Source organism: Oncorhynchus mykiss, chromosome 10 (assembly GCF_057628025.1).
Source record: "Oncorhynchus mykiss isolate SJ-2025 chromosome 10, ASM5762802v1, whole genome shotgun sequence".
NCBI lineage: Eukaryota > Metazoa > Chordata > Actinopteri > Salmoniformes > Salmonidae > Oncorhynchus > Oncorhynchus mykiss.
In genome coordinates this window covers 69987370-70006667 of record NC_143031.1, presented here as the reverse complement: position 1 = coordinate 70006667, position 19298 = coordinate 69987370, and the positions used below count along the sequence as shown (strand labels likewise).

Genomic DNA, 19298 nt, shown 5'->3' with positions numbered 1-19298 from the left:
GATACTCAAAGGAGGAAGGGGAGGACCATCCTCCTCAGTGAATTTCATAAAAATAAAAATTGTAAACCATAAAAAAATAAAACAAGTTTTTAGATAAAATTATACTAAACATAACAGCAACAGCACTCCATGATGTAGCCGGATGCCAGCTAGCTTCCGTCCTCCTCTGGGTACATTGAGTTCAATACAAAACCTAGATGGCTCATGGTTCTCACCCCCTTCCATAGACATACACAGTAATTGTGACAACTTCCGGAGGACATCCTCCAAACTATCAGAGCTCTTGCAGCATGAACTGACATGTTGTCCACCCAATCAAAGGATCAGAGAATTAATCTAGTACTGAAAGCATAAGCTAGCTAGCACTGCAGTGCATAAAATGTGGTGAGTAGTTGACTCAAATAGAGAGAAAGCCAATAGTTGAACACATTTTTTAACCAATTAATTTCTTCCAAAATGAAGAAGCAACACACACACACATACGAGAGAGAGAGGATACTTTTTTTTCACATTCAGTTACTTAGCTAACAAATGCAGCTAGCTAGTTTTGCTAACTCAAATGCCCTGTTAAAACAGAGAGATGCTATGTTAGCTGGCTGGCTATGACTATCCAACAACACTGGAACTCTTCCAAGTCAAGTTAAGCTTTTGGTTTTTTTCTCATTTATTGCCACCGTTGCCCGCCGGTGTAAGTGATAAACTGCTTACTGACTGTACATTGTAACGTTACTGCATGTAGCAGGTTTACTGACATGTTAGTTCTATTAGCTATGTTGACTATGATGTTACTTTTGCTAATATGGTGACAACGATGTAGGCTGTGTGTAGAGGTTAAGACATGGTTTGGCTTGGAAAGTTTTTTTTTTCTCACCTGGTCACATACAGCTGATGTGTTGTGCCTTAAAGTCCACAAGTGAAGGGAAAAGCTGAGAGGAGGGGAGCGCATAGATACGAGAAGGACTACAACGTGGCTGTTATGAAAGTGAACTGTGTTTACGCTGAACAGGGGTGTATTCATTCCACCGATTCGGTTTAAAAATATTTCTAAAACGGAAGCAAATGCAACAAAGCAGGGATAAACATAATAGAAACTCTCATTTGCAACTGTTGGACTAATGATTACACCCTATACCAGCTAGATGAAGGCAAGAGTGCGCAAGGCGGTATTGAATGTGTCACTGTCTGTCACCTCTTGTCACCTTTTCTCTGGACCGGTGTGCACCTACATTGTAAACTTTCCTTCATAGGCTATGTTGTAGCAACCTCATGATGGGTATAGTGAAAATTCCAGTATCATGTAGTAGCCTAAACCTATCGCTGTTACACTGAACTGGGCGAATGGAATCTGAATGACAGTAATCCAATATGCTGTAATAGAAATAAGGTCATGCTCATGAGAAAAAAAAATCTTAAATGGCCCCCATAACAACCGCCACTGACACACACACGCGCACGGTGTCTCTCTGACTATTTTGAGTGAATGGAAGTGTTGTGAGTGAGAACCCTGACAGGATGCCAGGCCCTAGTCAGGAGACAGTCTCCACAGCAAGGCAGAATATTCTGTCTGATCTGCCTTTTATTCTGCTGCAATATTCCCTCTAAACTGCGGGTGTCTGTGGCGTGAAGAGACGCAAGAGATTGAACTTCACTGAATTCTCCACATTAGTTTCCATGCGCTATATAGATCAATGTTTTTCTCTGTGATCGAATCAATATTATAATCGTCCCCTTTTCAATGCAACAAACCAAAACAAATCTAACTTCATAAGATTGAGTCTGTGATTTTGTTGTAGGCAGAGCACAGAGCGTAATGGTTCTATTGACAGGTAGCCCACAAGCGGTCTTTCAAATCACCTGCAACAAATGCGCATTTCAGATCAGAGCGCAGAGCCGCACATGTGCACATTTGTTGATTTTTTTTTACTAGTTATAGCGAGTTATTAGCCAAGTTATAGGTAAGTATTGGTCAGCAATGGGGAGTTACTGCTTCCTACAAGAACACAAATCGTGTAGGCTACATTTCAAGTTGTCTTTGAAAACGAGTCAGGTGAAAATCTTGTTTATGCCTTAATTAATGGGGCAGTGTTGTATTTTTACACAGGCTTGAATATGGAAATAAGCCAATAGGCAGAGGGTAGTCTACATGCTCTAATTCTCTGTATGGTATTATATTTTGTAATGTGGTTTCTTGTATCATACAACAAGAATGAATTGATTCCCTGCATAGTGTAAAAATGTTTTTAAAAGTCTGATGCAGTGTAGGCCTGCATTGAACACAACCTACTGTAGGCTATATCATAGAAATCAAAAGCTATTTCCATGTGAAAAAGTTCAGATGTGCACCATTGGTTTTGTTAGTAGGCCGCTTATATACGCCTACATTATGCTCAAATAGCCACAATAGCCTATTGGCTACTGTCTAAAATTTTAAAAGGTACAGCCTCAGTATTCACTGTAAACTTGGGCCAGATGTTGCACAGAATTCTGCTCACAAGACCTGAAATTTGCTCAGTGCCCCAAAGAATTAGCGGGAACATTGTTCTACTGTATTCTGATTATTATGGATGTTTTAAGAAATGGAATAAAGGATGATGCTGGTATGCTTGTAAGGATGGTTGGATTTTACGATCAGGTTTGCAAGGAGAGGTTATAATGGACATCCAAGAACAGTAGCTGTACCAAAAAGACCAAGATGATGTCTCAATAAGGTTCATGACTCCTCCCATTTGTGAGCGGTAAACAATGAAATTCACTTTCTTTTCATCCCTCAACAAAGACAGACCAAAGAACCAGAACATTCTATAAAACCCATTGGCTCCAAAGCTGCCTGGACAATGAACCCGCCAACCATTCCCAGATATAGCTGTAACACAGCTTATGCCTTTACCAGGCATCTATAAAATATCTTTATATCAAGGCGTTAGCTTGTGTGGCCACGAACGAGTCGACATTCATTTTTAACAGAACTCTACCACTTGGGATACGCGACTGACTGCTTGACATGACCAGTGTCTAACTAACCGAGTCTTACACAGTGAAGGTATTGTAGAGTTTAAACAGTGTTGGGGCTCACATAGGTGTAGTCTTCCATCAATATTACATGAAGACCTCAGAAGGAACTAGCTTGCATCGTTTAGATTCCAGGCTTGAGGGGTTGTTAGCAAGTTGCTAACTTGCTATATTTTTTACAGAACAGTTGGATTCATCTACTCTACAGTACCTGATGCTCAGGAAGAGTGAAACAAACCTATTTTTCTAACCTGAATGAAGTCCAGTTTGTCTTGTCTCTTTTTCAACTAACAGTTTATATACTTTTATGTTCTCATGTGTAGGTGTGAAATACATGTTGTGATATCGGCAGTATGACAACATAGAATCCCTACAATGGATATGATACAGCCACAAATCAGAAGCATAGAGGGACTGAATGTATCCCATGTGTACTGTAGGTGTATGTAGCTGTGAGATACACGTTTACATAAGCTAGGTGACCATGTGGCATCTGTAACGCACTTTATAAACTGGGTGGTTCAAGCCCTTGAATGCTGATTGGCTTGAAAGCTGTGGCATATCAGAACGTACACCATGGGTATGACAAAACATTTATTGGTACTGTTGTGGTTACATTGCTACGCAGTTCACAATAGCAATAAGGTACCTCGGGGGTTGGTGGTATATTGCCAATATGCTATGGGTTGTATCTTGTCACTCTGCGTTCCGTCGTGCCTAAGAACAGCCCGTAGCTGTGGTATATTGGCCATATACAACACCCCCCCGGGCCTTATTGCTTAAATAGAACCCATACAATAGCTATGATGTCGCTGTTCCAGATCTTTCTGTTCCCTCTGGTTCCAGTGCTCCAGGTAGTGCCGTCACAGTGCTGTAGTGGTAGCTAGTGTATAGAATCCATGCAACAGCTATGACATCATTGTGGAGTAAGTAACCCATAGCCTTAATAGCTAATTAATCCTTCATAGCCTGTATCCAAGGGAAGCCTAACGTGTTTCATATTGGAGAACCCATTAGATGATTTCAAGACGGTTTAAAAAGGGTTCCGAACCAGAAGACCCAGACCGACCAACATTCAGAATTCCATGTCTAGAGCTATCCCCATTCTCATTGATCTCTGGGTAAGTATTCTCATGGGAAGATCACCAAAGGCCTCGCTCTTGCTTTCAAATCTCCTTCGACCCAGTTCATGCCACACAGACAGAACTCAATGTGAAGGCCTGTGACTTCACTTCAAATGCGTAACATGATAGATCACCCATACTTAAGGCCTCCCCAACTTCTGTTCTCTACCGCCCTGCAAGTGTTTGCAGCGCAGCCAGATAAACAAAACACACACAAAAGAAAGACCTTCGGCACGCACAGCAAAGAAAACAACAATTTGAGGCATTGCCCATTCTCCCCCCACACACTCCTTTCCCAGCACACACCCTCCCCCTCAGCCCCTTCACACACTTTGCGGTTTACTTACATTGTCGCGGGCCTTGTCTCTCACATCGTAGACGGTGAGCTTGACTAGCGTCTCTGGGCTGGCAGGGTACTCCGGAGGGAAGGTCACCCCTGTCAGGAACAACGGGTCTCTGCTACCCTGAGAGAGGATGAGAAGGAACATGAAAGAGAGCGTGAGAGAGAGGGAGAAATAATATTACATTTGAAATGTCTTCATTCTTTTGGAAGGCTTGTAAGTGTAATGTTCACTGCTCATTTTTTTTATTGTTTATTTCACTTTTGTTTATTATCTATTTCACTTGCTATGTCAATGTAAACATGTTTCCCATGTCAATAAAGTACATGAATTGAAATTGAGAAGGAGAGTGTGTGGGTGGAGGGGAGAGGTGGAGAGAGAGAGAAAGGGATGAGTGAGCCAACAGCTGTGCTCAGTCTGCTTCCCTACTGCTCCTGGGTGTTAGCGCAATAAATGGAAGTCTATGGGTAGACTTCTCATAGATTTCCAGTCTTTGCGCTAATGCTAGTTAGCATTGGTTCACAAAACATCCTGTAATTTACATACTGGACACAAAGACATACAAATGGTATCCGCAAGTTCATCTGACTCTGGGGAAGTAGATAACGGGCCTTATTGCCAAAATCCCGAAGTATCCCTTTAAAACTTGTAAGGGCTAGGGGTTCCACTAGCAGGGCGCGAAATTCAAAACAATTTTTTTAAAATATTTAACTTTCATACATTCACAACTGCAATACACCAAATGAAAGCTTAACTTCTTGTTAATCTACCCATTGTGTCCGATTTCAAAAAGGCTTTACAGTGAAAGCACACCATATGATTATGTTAGGTCAGAGCCTAGTCACAAAACCACATACAGCCATTTTCCAGCCAAAGAGAGGAATCACAAAAAGCAGAAAGAGATAAAATTAATCACTAACCTTTGATGATCTTCACCAGATGGCACTCATAGGACGTCATGTTACACAATACATGTATGCTTTGTTTGATAAAGTTCATATTTATATCCCAAAATCTCAGTTTACATTGGCGCGTTATGTTCAGTAATGTTGTGCCTCGAAAACATCCGGCGAATTTGCAGAGAGCCACATCAATTTACAGAAATACTCATCATAAACTTTGATAAAAGATACAAGCGTTATGCACAGAATTATAGATATACTTCTCCTTAATGCAACCGCTGTGTCAGATTTCAAAAAAGCTTTACGGAAAAAGCAAACCACGCAATAATCTGAGTACAGCGCTCAGACACAAAAACAAGCCATACAGACCTGCCATGTAGTGGAGCCAGTAAAAGTCAGAAATAGCATTATAAATATTCACTTACCTTTGATGATCTTCATCAGAATGGACTTGCAGGAATCGCAGTTCCACAATAAATGTTTGTTTTGTTTGATAAATTCCATAATTTATGTCCAAATACCTCCTTTTGTTAGCACGTTTAGTTCACAAATCCAAACTCACGAGGCGCGGGCAAGTCAAGGCCAAAGTTCAGACGAAAAGTTCAAAAAGTTACATTACAGTTCATAGAAACATGTCAAACGATGTATAGAATCAATCTTTAGGATGTTTAACATTAATCTTCAATAATGTTCCAACCGGAGAATTCCTTTGTCTTTAGAAATGCAATGGAACTCTCAAGGGCGCACGCGTAATCAGCTCATGGCATTCTACCAGACCTCTGGTTGAAACAGCTCTCATTCTCTCCCCCTTCACAGTAGAAGCCTCAAACAAGGTTCTAAAGACTGTTGAGATCTAGTGGAAGCCTTAGGAGGTGCAATATGACCCCATAGACACTGTATATTCGATAGGCAATGAGTTGAAAAACTACAAACCTCAGATTTCCCACTTCCAGGTTGGATTTTTCTCAGGTTTTCGCCTGCCATATGAGTTCTGTTATACTCAGACATCATTCAAACAGTTCTGGAAACTTCAGAGTGTTTTCTATTCAAATCTACTAATAATATGCATATATTAGCTTCTGGGCCTGAGTAGCAGGCAGTTTACTCTAGGCATGCTTTTCATCCGAAAGTGAAAATGCTGCCCCCTATCCCAAACAGGTTTTAACTTAACGATTATGGAGTGAATGCCAAAGAAATGTGGCATTTTAAGGGCTTGGACATCTGATTCTGCAGTGAGACTGTGAGAGTTTGTTGCCATAGAGGGCTGGTACTGTACACAGACACATGGATGCATGACCTCCGCTAGCCTAAACACACAAACACACCCAGGTTCCCACAAGACCCCAAGCACAATAGCCCCCCTATAGGGCCCCAGGCCCTGCCAGGAGAGAGGCCTATGGAGCCTACTGTGACCTGGTATAATGTGTACCCTGACTGGGTCTGTATATACCCTGGTGTAGTGAAGCTTTGCGTGTTCAAAGCAAACTGGTGTTTACATCAGGGGCTCCCCTTTTCCTGTTGCCCTGCCCTGATGGGTGGCTCTGGAACGCAGGCCCCCCGGGACAGGCTGGACACACAGTCAGTACACACAAATGCGCACACACACACATAAACAAGCACATGGAGGCATCGTCACACACACACACACACTCAGAAAGCATACACTCAGAAAGCATACACTCAGCCCTGGTGCATCCCGTAAACAGCCTAACGATAATCTGTCGACATGAAAAACGTCTCCACTGTCTCCAGTACTGCATTCCGCCGTAGCAACGGTCGTCGGCTAGGAAAACCCAAATTGCTCAGATTAGTCACCTCAACAAAGGATGGATAGAAGCCTCCAGTCTGTTTACATGTCCCTTTATTGACTACGAGGACATCCTTATCCAAGGTGACTAACAACTAACACATCTTAGCCTAACACAGTAAGCCCATTGATACAGTAGGGGAGTACTGGAGGGATATAGACTGTGGAAGGACCTGTGGTTACAGATCGGCAGCCAAGACATGAGGCTACCCCAGGACAACCACGTGTTACACACCTCTGCAAACACACACACACCTCACTCCTCATGAGCCAACCTCTGCACAATCCCCTCTCCTCCCTTCTCCTCCCTAGTCTACTAGATGTTTTCATCCCCTGTATTAACACCAAGCAGTGGGAAAGAGAAAACAACACGAATCCATTGGAGAGTGCTCTACTCCCATGCTCTCAGTATACAGTGTTGCCCAGTACTGCCACCCAGATACCATGCTACTATGCTACCATGCTACCATGCTTTGAGGGGCATCTGGGCATTCTGTAGCAGCACATTCACACACACTCTGGTACAGCCGGCAAAACAAGGGGAAATCAAAGACTCGCTGAGTGCTCACATGCGCGCGCACACACACACACACACACACACACCTCAAATTCCCTCGACAAGACATTCTGAACTGAATAGCCTTCTTTCATACTTACCAGCATGTTTGGCAACTCCATCTACAGTCAAATTCACACAGCGGTACAAACAGGTAGAGTGGAGGAGCAGCAGTAGTACTTCAGAGAGCAGTAGCTAGACAGTCAGTCAATGGGCCAGCCAGTCAGGCAGTATGTCTACGGCAGTAGGGGAGACAGCTGCGTATATAGACAGCGACGCCCCTCTCGGTGCCTTTGGGTTACAGACCTCCAAGGAATGGGCGAGGCATTACACTATTAGAGTGTGTGTGTGTGGAGGGGGAGTATCGTCCCATGGCAGGAGGCTCTCTCAGACAGTTGGCTCTCACCCATTTCCTTGACACTCTCATCATATTTACACACACACACACACACACACACACTAGCATGACATCAAAGGCTTGTTTTATCCTACTGGGCACTTGGCCCCACAGCATGCCGTCAAATCCCTTTTTTGAGAAGGCCACTCCTGGGCTCTTGGCGGTAATGGCTTTCAGAATAAGATTTTCCCATAGACAAACAGATTACAGTGGGGCCTAAATGTCACCCTCTCTGTTCTGTCGGTCTCCTCTCTCAGAAGTACAGTATATATCCCACACAACTCTGGGTGCTTAGAGATGGTGAGAGGGGATCTCCAATAATGTTTACACTTGAGCCCAACATGTCTGATAGAACTGATTGATAGGACAGATTGCTTTGAAGTCTGTTGATATCTACTCCTTATATTTGTTTATTTAACTTTATGCCCAACGTTTCAAACAAAAATAATTCAAATGAAAAAAAGGGTCTCTGTCCTATAGGCTTCACACTGCCCCGAGATGGACTGTTTAGGATAAGGAAACACCTGCTCTGTAGGGCTTCAATAACACCCTGATCACATATGTGGGGGTGAGAGAGAGGAGGAGGGGGGGGGGGCAGTCTGTCTCCAGGCATAGCGGGAGCTGCCAGTCTGGTAAGACCCAGCTGCTGGACACCAGCGCCTCTGGGAACAACCCACGGCAGCCGGCCTGTCTCCGACATATTCACACTTCATACACAGACATGAGTGTGAGCACACACACACACACACACACACACACACACACACGGCCTTTCCCCTTTTAACCGGAGAGGTCAATGAAGGAACAGCTGCAGCACTGAGGAATGATGGACAGACAGACAGAGCTCAATTAAACAATGTAGTATAGGGACTCCCTATGACTGGCCACACGCTATTTGTTCTTGTCTGTTATCCTTTGAAAATAAATACAAGTTGATCCCCCCCAAAAAATCCCTATCAGTGTTCAGTGATACATAATGAATTAGAGAGACTAGTCATTCCAATACATCGACCAGTCAGATACAGAAGTTACACTGCGTCTGGTTCAATATGTACAATACCATGCGACTATAAATCCAGAGACACGTCTACAGTATCATCAGAAGAGATCTCCACGGCTACACACAGTATCCATACGTACCCTCCTTTTGAGAAGCCGAAAGCAACAGTCCATGTTGTTCTCAGATCCCTCTCCAAAGCAAGAGTCACATTACAGCTATGGAATCGCACTAGTCCTGCAGCTGAGCCGTACTGTACTGCTAACTGCTGTACCACATCCTGTGTTTTCCACTTGGACCCAGACCCAGAGTGAGTGGAGGACGAGGACTCCTTTTATTTTCTATGGAGTTTCTACAGTAAGAGACTGTCTTGAAAACAGTCAATCTTCCTGTTGCTTAATCAGCTAGATAAGAGAGAGATTAAACCCAGTCTTTGTGTTCTCTCACATGAGCCCTCAGTCTGTGACGGAGAGGAGGGGGGAAGAAAGGGAAAGACGAGTGACTGATTTGTTGAGGTGTGTGTGTGTGTGTGTGTGTGTGTGTGTGTGTAATGGTGGAAAATGACTCAAGTAAAAGTGAAAGTCGCCCATTAAAATTGTTTTAAAAGTATTTGGTTTTAAATATACTTAAGTATTAAAAGTAAGTGTAATTGCTAAAATATACTCAAGTATTAATTTTAAATCTCAAATTCCTTATATTAAGCAAACCAGACAGCACAATTAGATTTTTAAATTTACAAATAGCCAGGGGCACACTCCAACACCATTTACATGATTTATTATTTTTACTTAAGTACTTTACACCACTGTGTGTGTGTGTGTGTGTGTGTGTGTGTGTGTGTGTGTGTGTGTTCTAGGTGGGTATTCCAGCCCGGGACAGATGTTGCCGCCCCGAAAACACTTGTGCTCTTGTTGCCATGGTAATGACACTCCAGCTCTGAGGGCAATAAAAGAGGCATGCCAAAGGTCGGAGGGCACAGACACTTCTGTGAGACTGTATGGAGCGCAGAGACTCAACACACACACACACACAGAGGGCACACGCAGACAGTCTGCTACTGCAGTTGACTGACTGATAGTCAGATTGAGACAGAAAGAGGGCTCTAACCACAAATCAGAGAGAAAGAGAGAGAGAACATTATTCCCATGCCAATAAAGCCCTTGAATTGAGACAGAGATAGAGAGAATGAGAAAGAGAGAGAATGAGAGCGAGAGGGAGGGAACAAAAGAGAGCAAGCAAATGAGAGAGAGAAAGACATAACAGGCTGACTACACCGCTCGCGTCGCAAAATACATTTAGAAATCTATATTATTCAATTATTGCACCCACATTGCTTGCGCGCGCCAACGAGATTGCACTGCAAGTCCTGCCTTTCCCATCTCCTCATTGGTTATACCCACGTGGGTGACTGAAGACGAACGAGGTCAGTGTCGGTAATGCACCTCATTTATGAAAGTTGCCAATCGCAATATAAAGTCAAGATTGGATTAATTGGTGGAGTAGAGGACCTTGTGCATTTCAGGTAAAATAACAACTCAATGTTTATATCCCAGGACGAATTAGCTAGCAACAACAAGCTAGCTAAATAGGACAAATTAGCTAGCAAGTGCAAGCTAGCTAGCTAAATTGCCATAAATGTTTAATGCTTTTCGACCTGTCCCCAAATTAATATAATTGGTTCAGAGTTTGCTTTGATATTTTAACCTACGTGTCGTGATCACATTTGGTGTGGGGGGACAAAATACATTTATGCACGATGGCGCACGCGCGCAGCCGGTTTGGGTTCCATGTTAACCACAACAGCAATAGCAACTTAGACCCAGTGAACCAGAGCGACCCTTTAACAGTAAAAATAACAAACACCGGCAGAGAAAGGGAGTGAGATAGCAAAAGAGTGTGTGTGAGAGAAAGAGGGAGTGAAAAGGAGGGGAGGTAGCTGCATTAAGTGTCTTGTGAAAGGGTGTGTGCGTGTGTATGTGTCAGTGCATATGCGTGTGTGTGTGTGTGTGTGTGTGTATATGTGTCAGTGCATTTGCGTGTGCCTTACCTCTACTATCTCTGTGCAGGCTTGGGAGACCAGGTATTGTTCCCGGGGGTCGATGACAGCAACTTGGACTAGAGCATTGGGTGTCCTGTCTCGGCCAGAGCCAATCAGATCCCTGCACTCTGGAGAAGGGGAGGACACACACACACAGACACAGAGAGAAAGAGTGGGGGAGGAGAGAGAAAGATGGAGCAGAGAGAGAGAGTTGATGAAAGGGGGAGGGCAGAGAGAGAGGACAGTCAGTATAGTACATTCCCTGAGTAAAACCCCAACATCAAACAACACAAGGTTGAATAGAAAGGTCAAAAGGGAAAGGGGAAGGAGAGGAAGGAGGAGGAGGGAAATCACCACGACCCCATCATTCCCGGGGCATGAGGTGAGAGTGGTGGAAGGATAAAACTTTTTTGTTAAACTATTTCTCAGGGAAGTATCCTCACTGTACAGGAAATGGGAAGTCATATGTCCTTAGTTCTGGAAAGCAGCTTGTCTCCTGAGACCCAGTCGTCAAACTAACATGGCTGCCAGTCAAAGTCTTCTCTCTTCCTTCAGCTGAGTGAGTGTGCTGAGGACTGTCCGTTTTATTAGGATTTAATGTTAGTCAGTGAAACCCCTGGTCAGTCCCTAGTTCCTCCAGGCTTCCTGTTTGGCAGGAAGACTGGGATGAGGGGAGGCGAGGGGACGAGGGGAGGCTAGGCCATCATAGGAAACCAACACTTCCTGTCCAGGAATGGTCACTCCCTCTCTGGCTCAGTATGAGGCTGTGGTCACAAGTATTTACTGTAAAGTGAGATTGGACAATACATGTAGATATTGAAGCAACCACAAAGAGCCATATGCTGTCACTGAATGGTTGAAATCTGACTACAGTGCTCGATGACTACTAGACAGGGTGGAAAATCTGACAACAGCGCTCTAGGACTACTAGACAGGGTAGAATATCTGACTACAGTGCTCTAGGATTCCCTAGACAGGGTGTAATATCTGACTACAGTGCTCTAGAACTACTAAACAGGGTGTAATATCTGACTACAGTGCTCTAGAACTACTAGACAGGGAGTAATATCCAACTATAATACTCTAGGACTACTAGACAGGGTGTAATATCCAACTTCAGTGCTCTAGGACTACTAGACAGGGTGTAATATCTGACTACTGTGCTCTAGGACAATAGACAGGGTGTAATATCTGACTACAGTGCTCTAGGACTACTAGACAGGGAGTAATATCCAACTACAATACTCTAGGACTACTAGACAGGGTGTAATATCTGACTACTGTGCTCTAGGACAATAGACAGGGTGTAATATCTGACTACAGTGCTCTAGGACTACTAGACAGGGTGTAATATCTGACTACAGTGCTCTAGGACAATAGACAGGGTGTAATCTGACTACAGTGCTCTATGACTACTAGACAGGGAGTAATATACAACTACAATACTCTAGGACTACTAGACAGGGTGTAATATCCAACTTCAGTGCTCTAGGACTACTAGACAGGGTGTAATATCTGACTACAGTGCTCTAGAACTACTAGACAGGGAGTAATATCCAACTACAATACTCTAGGACTACTAGACAGGGTGTAATATCTGACTACTGTGCTCTAGGACAATAGACAGGGTGTAATATCTGACTACAGTGCTCTAGGACTACTAGACAGGGTGTAATATCTGACTACAGTGCTCTAGGACAATAGACAGGGTGTAATCTGACTACAGTGCTCTAGGACTACTAGACAGGGTGTAATATCTGACTACAGCGCTCTAGGACTACTAGACAGGGTAGAATGTGACTACAGTGCTCTAGGATTCCCTAGACACGGTGTAATATCCGACTACAGTGCTCTAGGACTACTAGACAGGGTGTAATATCCGACTACAGTGCTCTAGGACTACTAGACAGGGTGTAATATCTGACTACTGTGCTCTAGGACAATAGACAGGGTGTAATATCTGACTACAGTGCTCTAGGACAATAGACAGGGTGCAATATCTGACTACAGTGCTCTAGGACTACTAGACAGGGTGTAATATCTGACTACAGTGCTCTAGGACAATAGACAGGGTGTAATCTGACTACAGTGCTCTAGGACTACTAGACAGGGTGTAATATCTGACTACAGTGCTCTAGGACTACTAGACAGGGTGTAATATCTGACTACAGTGCTCTAGGACTACTAGACAGGGTGTAATATCTGACTAGAGTGCTCTAGGACTACTAGACAGGGTGTAATATCTGACTAGAGTGCTCTAGCAATACTAGACAGGGTGTAATATCTGACTACAGTGCTCTAGGACTACTAGACAGGGTGTAATATCTGACTACAGTGCTCTAGGACTACTAGACAGGATGTAATATCCGACTACAGTGTTCTAGGACTACTAGACAGAGTGTAATATCTGACTACAGTGCTCTAGGACTACTAGACAGGGTGTAATATCTGACTCCAGTGCTCTAGGACTACTAGACAGGGTGTAATATCTGACTCCAGTGCTCTAGGACTACTAGACAGGGTGTAATATCTGACTCCAGTGCTCTAGGACTACTAGACAGGGAGTAATATCTGACTACAGTGCTCTAGGACTACTAGACAGGGTGTAATATCTGACTACAGTGCTCTAGGACTACTAGACAGGGTGTAATATCTGACTACAGTGCTCTAGGACTACTAGACAGGGTGTAATATCTGACTACAGTGCTCTAGGACTACTAGACAGGGTGTAATATCTGACTACAGTGCTCTAGGACTACTAGACAGGGTGTAATATCTGACTACAGTGCTCTAGGACTACTAGACAGGGTGTAATATCTGACTACAGTGCTCTAGGACTACTAGACAGGGTGTAATATCTGACTACAGTGCTCTAGGACTACTAGACAGGGTGTAATATCTGACTACAGTGCACTAGGACTACTAGACAGGGTGTAATATCTGACTACAGTGCTCTAGGACTACTAGACAGGATGTAATATCTGACTACAGTGTTCTAGGACTACTAGACAGAGTGTAATATCTGACTACAGTGCTCTAGGACTACTAGACAGGGTGTAATATCTGACTACAGTGCTCTAGGACTACTAGACAGGGTGTAATATCTGACTACAGTGCTCTAGGACTACTAGACAGGGTGTAATATCTGACTACAGTGCTCTAGGACTACTAGACAGAGTGTAATATCTGACTACAGTGCTCTAGGACTACAGGGTGAGACATCTGAATCAGGACATTGGACCGTGTCCAAATGGTTCACTTTCTGGCAGACAAACGAGAATTGATCCGCTCTGAAAATGCGTTGTCACTACAGCACATTATTTAGTGAAATCGTAACCCCGAGTAACATTACTCAATAGAACAAAAATCCATAAAAGCAGCAAAATATGACAGAAGGTTGTTCTTTTTATGTGTAATTCCCCCTCGGAGTGTCGATTTTACAGAATAAGCGACTGTACGGGCACAGAAAATAAAAAGGCTACAACAAGGGAGAATTGAAGAAGAGTCAAGAGGAAGCTACAGAGTTAGCCTAGGAGTTAAAAGATGAATGGTGCTAAGGCATAAAACACTGGCTTTGCTGTAAAGACCTTTGCTTCCTTGATGTACTGGAGTCTCAGTGAACTGGTCCATCTAGCATTCTCTGATCTTTGGAGGATGAGAGTGTGAGAGATACGGGACTATGCACTGGGACACACACCAAGACAACAGGTTCACTCTGTAGAATGGAATCCCTTCCTTAGTTGAGTTATACCATACTGCAAGATGTAGATGTACAGTTGAATGCAGGCAGAAACATGCACGGACACACACATATGCATACATGCAGGCACTTACGATTCACACACGCAACAAACACAAATAATGTTTGTTGGCCTTATGTAAATGGCTGCATCATGTGTATTTCTACCTACATTAGAATTCTGTTCGGCTTGTCAAGGTGAGAGTCGTCACCTTGACTGGTCTACGAACACAAACAAAGTCAAAATTCAAGCGGTGTTTGTCACCGAGTATGTGTGTGCGAGAGGAAACGGAAAACAGTTTTTCAGCATTTAGCTGAGCCTCTCTGCTGAGAAATGGGAAGTCAGAACAACGTAACACTGTTCTGGTTGAAGCATTGACACACGGTCAAGGTCAAATTCAAGGTCAAACATCAAAATGGTCTCATTAGAAAAAAGCTAAAATAGTGACATTCAACGATTGTATATAGATACACAGTTGAAGACAGAAGTTTACATTCACTTAGGTTGGAGCCATTAAAAATTGTTTTTCAACCACTCCACAAATGTATTGTTAACAAACTATAGTTTTGGCAAGTCGGTTAGGACATCTACTTTGTGCATGACACAAGTAATTTTTCCAACAATTGTTTACAGACGGATTATTTCACTTATAATTCACTGTATGACAATTCCAGTGGGTCAGACGCTTACATACACAAAGTTGACTGTGCCTTTAAACAGCTTGGAAAATTCCAGAAAATTGTGTCATGGCTTTAGAAGCTTCTGATAGGCTAATTGACATCATTTGAGTCAATTGGAGGTGTACCTGTGGATGAATTTCAAGGTCAACTTTCACACTCAGTGCCTCTTTGCTTGACATCATAGGAAAATCAAAAGAAATCAGCTAAGACCTCAGAAAAAAATGGAGACCTCCATAAGTCTGGTTCATCCTTGGGAGTAATTTCCAAACGCCTGAAGGTACCACGTTCATCTGTACAAACAATAGTATGCAAGTATAAACACCACGCAGTCATAATACCGCTCAGTACAAAAGTATCTATATCCACAGTGAAACCTATATCAACATAACCTGAAAGGCCGCTCAGCAAGGAAGAAGCCACTGCTCCAAAACCGCCATAAAAAAAGCCAGACTGCGGTTTTCAACTGCACATGGGGACAAAGATCGTACTTTTTGGAGAAATGTCCTCTGGTCTGATGAATCAAAAATCATTATCTCTACTATTATTCTGATATTTCACATTCTTAAAATAAAGTGGTGATCCTAACTGACCTAAGACAGGGATTTTTTACTACGATTAAATTTCAGGAATTGTGAAAAGCTGAGTTTAAATGTATTTCGCTAAGGTGTATGTAAACTTCCAACTTCAACTGTAGATATATATATAGATACTGTATGCGTTTCCTAGGCTTATATATATATAGCAAAAGATCAATCACGTTTGAGTGAGTCTTGTTTTAATCCCAGTTTAAATCAACAGCTTTGAGAGTCAATATATGATCCCATTCAAACCATGTGGCATCAGAAATAGCCCTGAATCACTGTCTCTTTTTCCGGTCAGGGGACTCATATTTCCTGAATGCTTCTTATTAGATCAAAAGAGTTAACGGAAAATAAGAATAGCAGCCTGTTGTATGGAAATGACTAACAACACTCTAGGTACCATGATACTCTCAAAGAGCCTCTTCTCTGTGACACACATGGTTTTCAAATGGAGGGACAGACAGAGAGAGAGAGAGAGACACAGAGAGAGAGAGACACACAGAGAGAGAGACACAGAGAGAGAGACACAGAGAGAGAGACACAGAGAGAGAGAGAGAGACACAGAGAGAGAGACACAGAGAGAGAGAGAGAGACACAGAGAGAGAGAGAGACACAGAGAGAGAGAGACACAGAGAGAGAGAGACAGAGAGAGAGAAACAGAGAGAGAGACAAATTACGTTTTTCCTCAAAAGAACAGACATGGAAACAACTACACATTCACATCCCAGTAAGCTGTACAACTCCAGAAATGTATACAGATGGGCCCAAAAAAGCACAGGAGAATACCAGAAAGCAACCTGTAACCAAAATATCCAAACACTCTTAAATAACTGTCTGGATACCACATTCACTCACAGTGAAGAAGGCATCAATCTGGCAGTACAAAACATCAACTATATATTCAGGCAAACGGCAAAAGAAGCACAATTGAAATTGATAAAAAACAAAACAAAAAAGATCACAGACTGGTTTGATGCAGATTGTAAAATTATAAGCAAAAAACTTCGAACACTATCCAACCAAAAGCACAGAGGCTCAAATAATGGTGAATTACGCCTTCATTACGGTGAGATTTTAAAACTCTATAAACATACACTCAGAGCCAAAAAAAGCACAGTACAACAGCAAGCAGCTGACACTAATTGAGGAGTCCATAAACACAAACAACTTCTGGCAAAATTGGAAAAAAATAAAATAAATCTAAACAAGAGGAATTAGCGATACAGAATGGTGACATATGGACAACCCATTTTAAAACACTCTACAACACCGTTCAAATTGACACAAACGCAGAACAATGCCAAATTCATGAGAAGTTGAATGGATTAGAAAAAGCTATAAAGGACAATCAAAATCCACTGGACTCCCCAATTACTGACCAGGAGCTCTATAAGAAACTTCAGGCCCTCAAATTTAAAAAAAGCATGCAGACCTGATGGCATCCTAAATGAGATGATCAAACTCCCTAGTGCAAAATTTCAATTGGCTATATTAAAACTCTTTAATTTGATCCTGGGTGTAGGTTATTTCCCTGACATCTGGAATCAAGGACTCATAACCCCAACCCTTAAAAGAACAGAGACAAATTTGACCCTAACATTTACAGAGGCATTTGTGTGAACAGTAACCTGGGGAAGGCTTGCTGTAGTATTATAAATGTAAGAGTTCTAAACTTCCTTAATAAGCACAATGTCTTGAGTAAAAGCCAAATTGGATTTATACCAAAACATTGCACGACTGATCATATTTACTCCCTACACACCCTGATAAACATGTCCATCAAAATAAAACCTAAATATACGCTTGCTTTATCGACTTCCAAAAAGCATTTGATTCTATTTGGCATGTTCTACAAAGTTATTGAAAGTGGTGTAGGGGGAAAACATATGACATAATTAAATCAATGTATACAGGCAATACGTGCAGCATTAAAATTGGCACGAAAATAACAGAATTCTTTAACCAGGGCGGGGCCTTCAACAGGGTTGCAATCTGAGCCCTGCACTCTTCAATATTTACATCAACAAATTGGCCACTATTTTAGAAAAATCCTCAGCCCCTGGGGTTAGTCTCCACAATTCAGAGGTTAAATGCCTACTCTTTGCAGATGACCTATGCCTGCTGTCACCCACAGCACATGGCCTACAGCAGAGCCTGGACCTGCTAGAGCAGTACTGCCAGACCTGGGCCCTGGCAGTAAGCCCCAAAAAGACTAAAATAATGATTTTCGAGAGAAGATCCAGATCTCAGGGAATTAGAACAAATTCGGAATTGGTACAAAATATATAGAGTACTGCACACACTACAATTACTTAGGTTTAAAAATAAGCTCAACTGGACACCTTAATGAGGCTGTGAATGAACAGAGAGAGAAAGCACGCAGGCCATTCTACACCATTAAAAAACAAATTCAAATTGAAATACCTATTAAAATGTGTCTAAAACGAATTGAATGTGTCATTGAACCAATTGCACTTCATGGCAGTGAGGTGTGGGGGTCCACTTGCAAAACAAGATGTCATCAAATGGGACAAACACCCCATTGAAACCCTGCATGCAGAATTCTGTAAGATTATCCTACATGTCCAGAGGAAAACTACAAACAATGCATGCATGGCAGAATTAGGCCAATATCAACTAATAATAACAAATCAAAAGCTGAGCAAAGAAAAAAGTCCCCTCCTCCAGCTGGTCCTGGGGCTGAGTTCACTAACCTGTTTTACTAACACACTGAAGCCTCAGTCCCCTCATCCAGCTGGTCCTGGGGCTGAGTTCACTAACCTGTTCTACTAACACACTGAAGCCTCAGTCCCCTCCTCCAACTGGTCCTGGGGCTGAGTTCACTAACCTGTTCTACTAACACACTGAAGCCTCAGTCCCCTCATCCAGCTGGTCCTGGGGCTGAGTTCACTAACCTGTTTTACTAACACACTGAAGCCTCAGTCCCCTCCTCCAACTGGTCCTGGGGCTGAGTTCACTAACCTGTTCTACTAACACACTGAAGCCTCAGCCCCCTCCTCCAACTGGTCCTGGGGCTGAGTTCACTAACCTGTTTTACTAACACACTGAAGCACTTACGACTCACACAAAAACATTTTTTGTTGTCCTTATGTAAATTGCAGCCAG

General features: G+C 42.8%; 1 protein-coding gene across 8 annotated transcripts in view; it reads right to left on the bottom strand.

The window, feature by feature from the left end:
- LOC110498435 (type II inositol 3,4-bisphosphate 4-phosphatase) overlaps positions 1 to 19298 on the bottom strand; it is a 258204-nt gene that overhangs the window by 182289 nt on the left and 56617 nt on the right. For 4 of the 8 annotated variants that reach the window (XR_016483906.1, XR_016483907.1, XM_036933671.2 and 1 more), the window contains exons 3-4: positions 11181 to 11299; positions 4481 to 4597 (exon numbers count right to left, since the gene is read on the bottom strand). Coding sequence is in view for 6 of the 8 variants with exons in the window: in XM_036933671.2 (XP_036789566.1) it covers positions 4481 to 4597; positions 11181 to 11299 (236 nt within the window). In the remaining 2 variants the exon portion in view is untranslated. Of the gene's footprint in view, positions 1 to 4480; positions 4598 to 7840; positions 8086 to 9276; positions 9667 to 11180; positions 11300 to 19298 lie in introns of those variants that run through there. The other 4 variants (XM_090187686.1, XM_090187684.1, XM_090187687.1 and 1 more) reach the window with 4 other exon arrangements.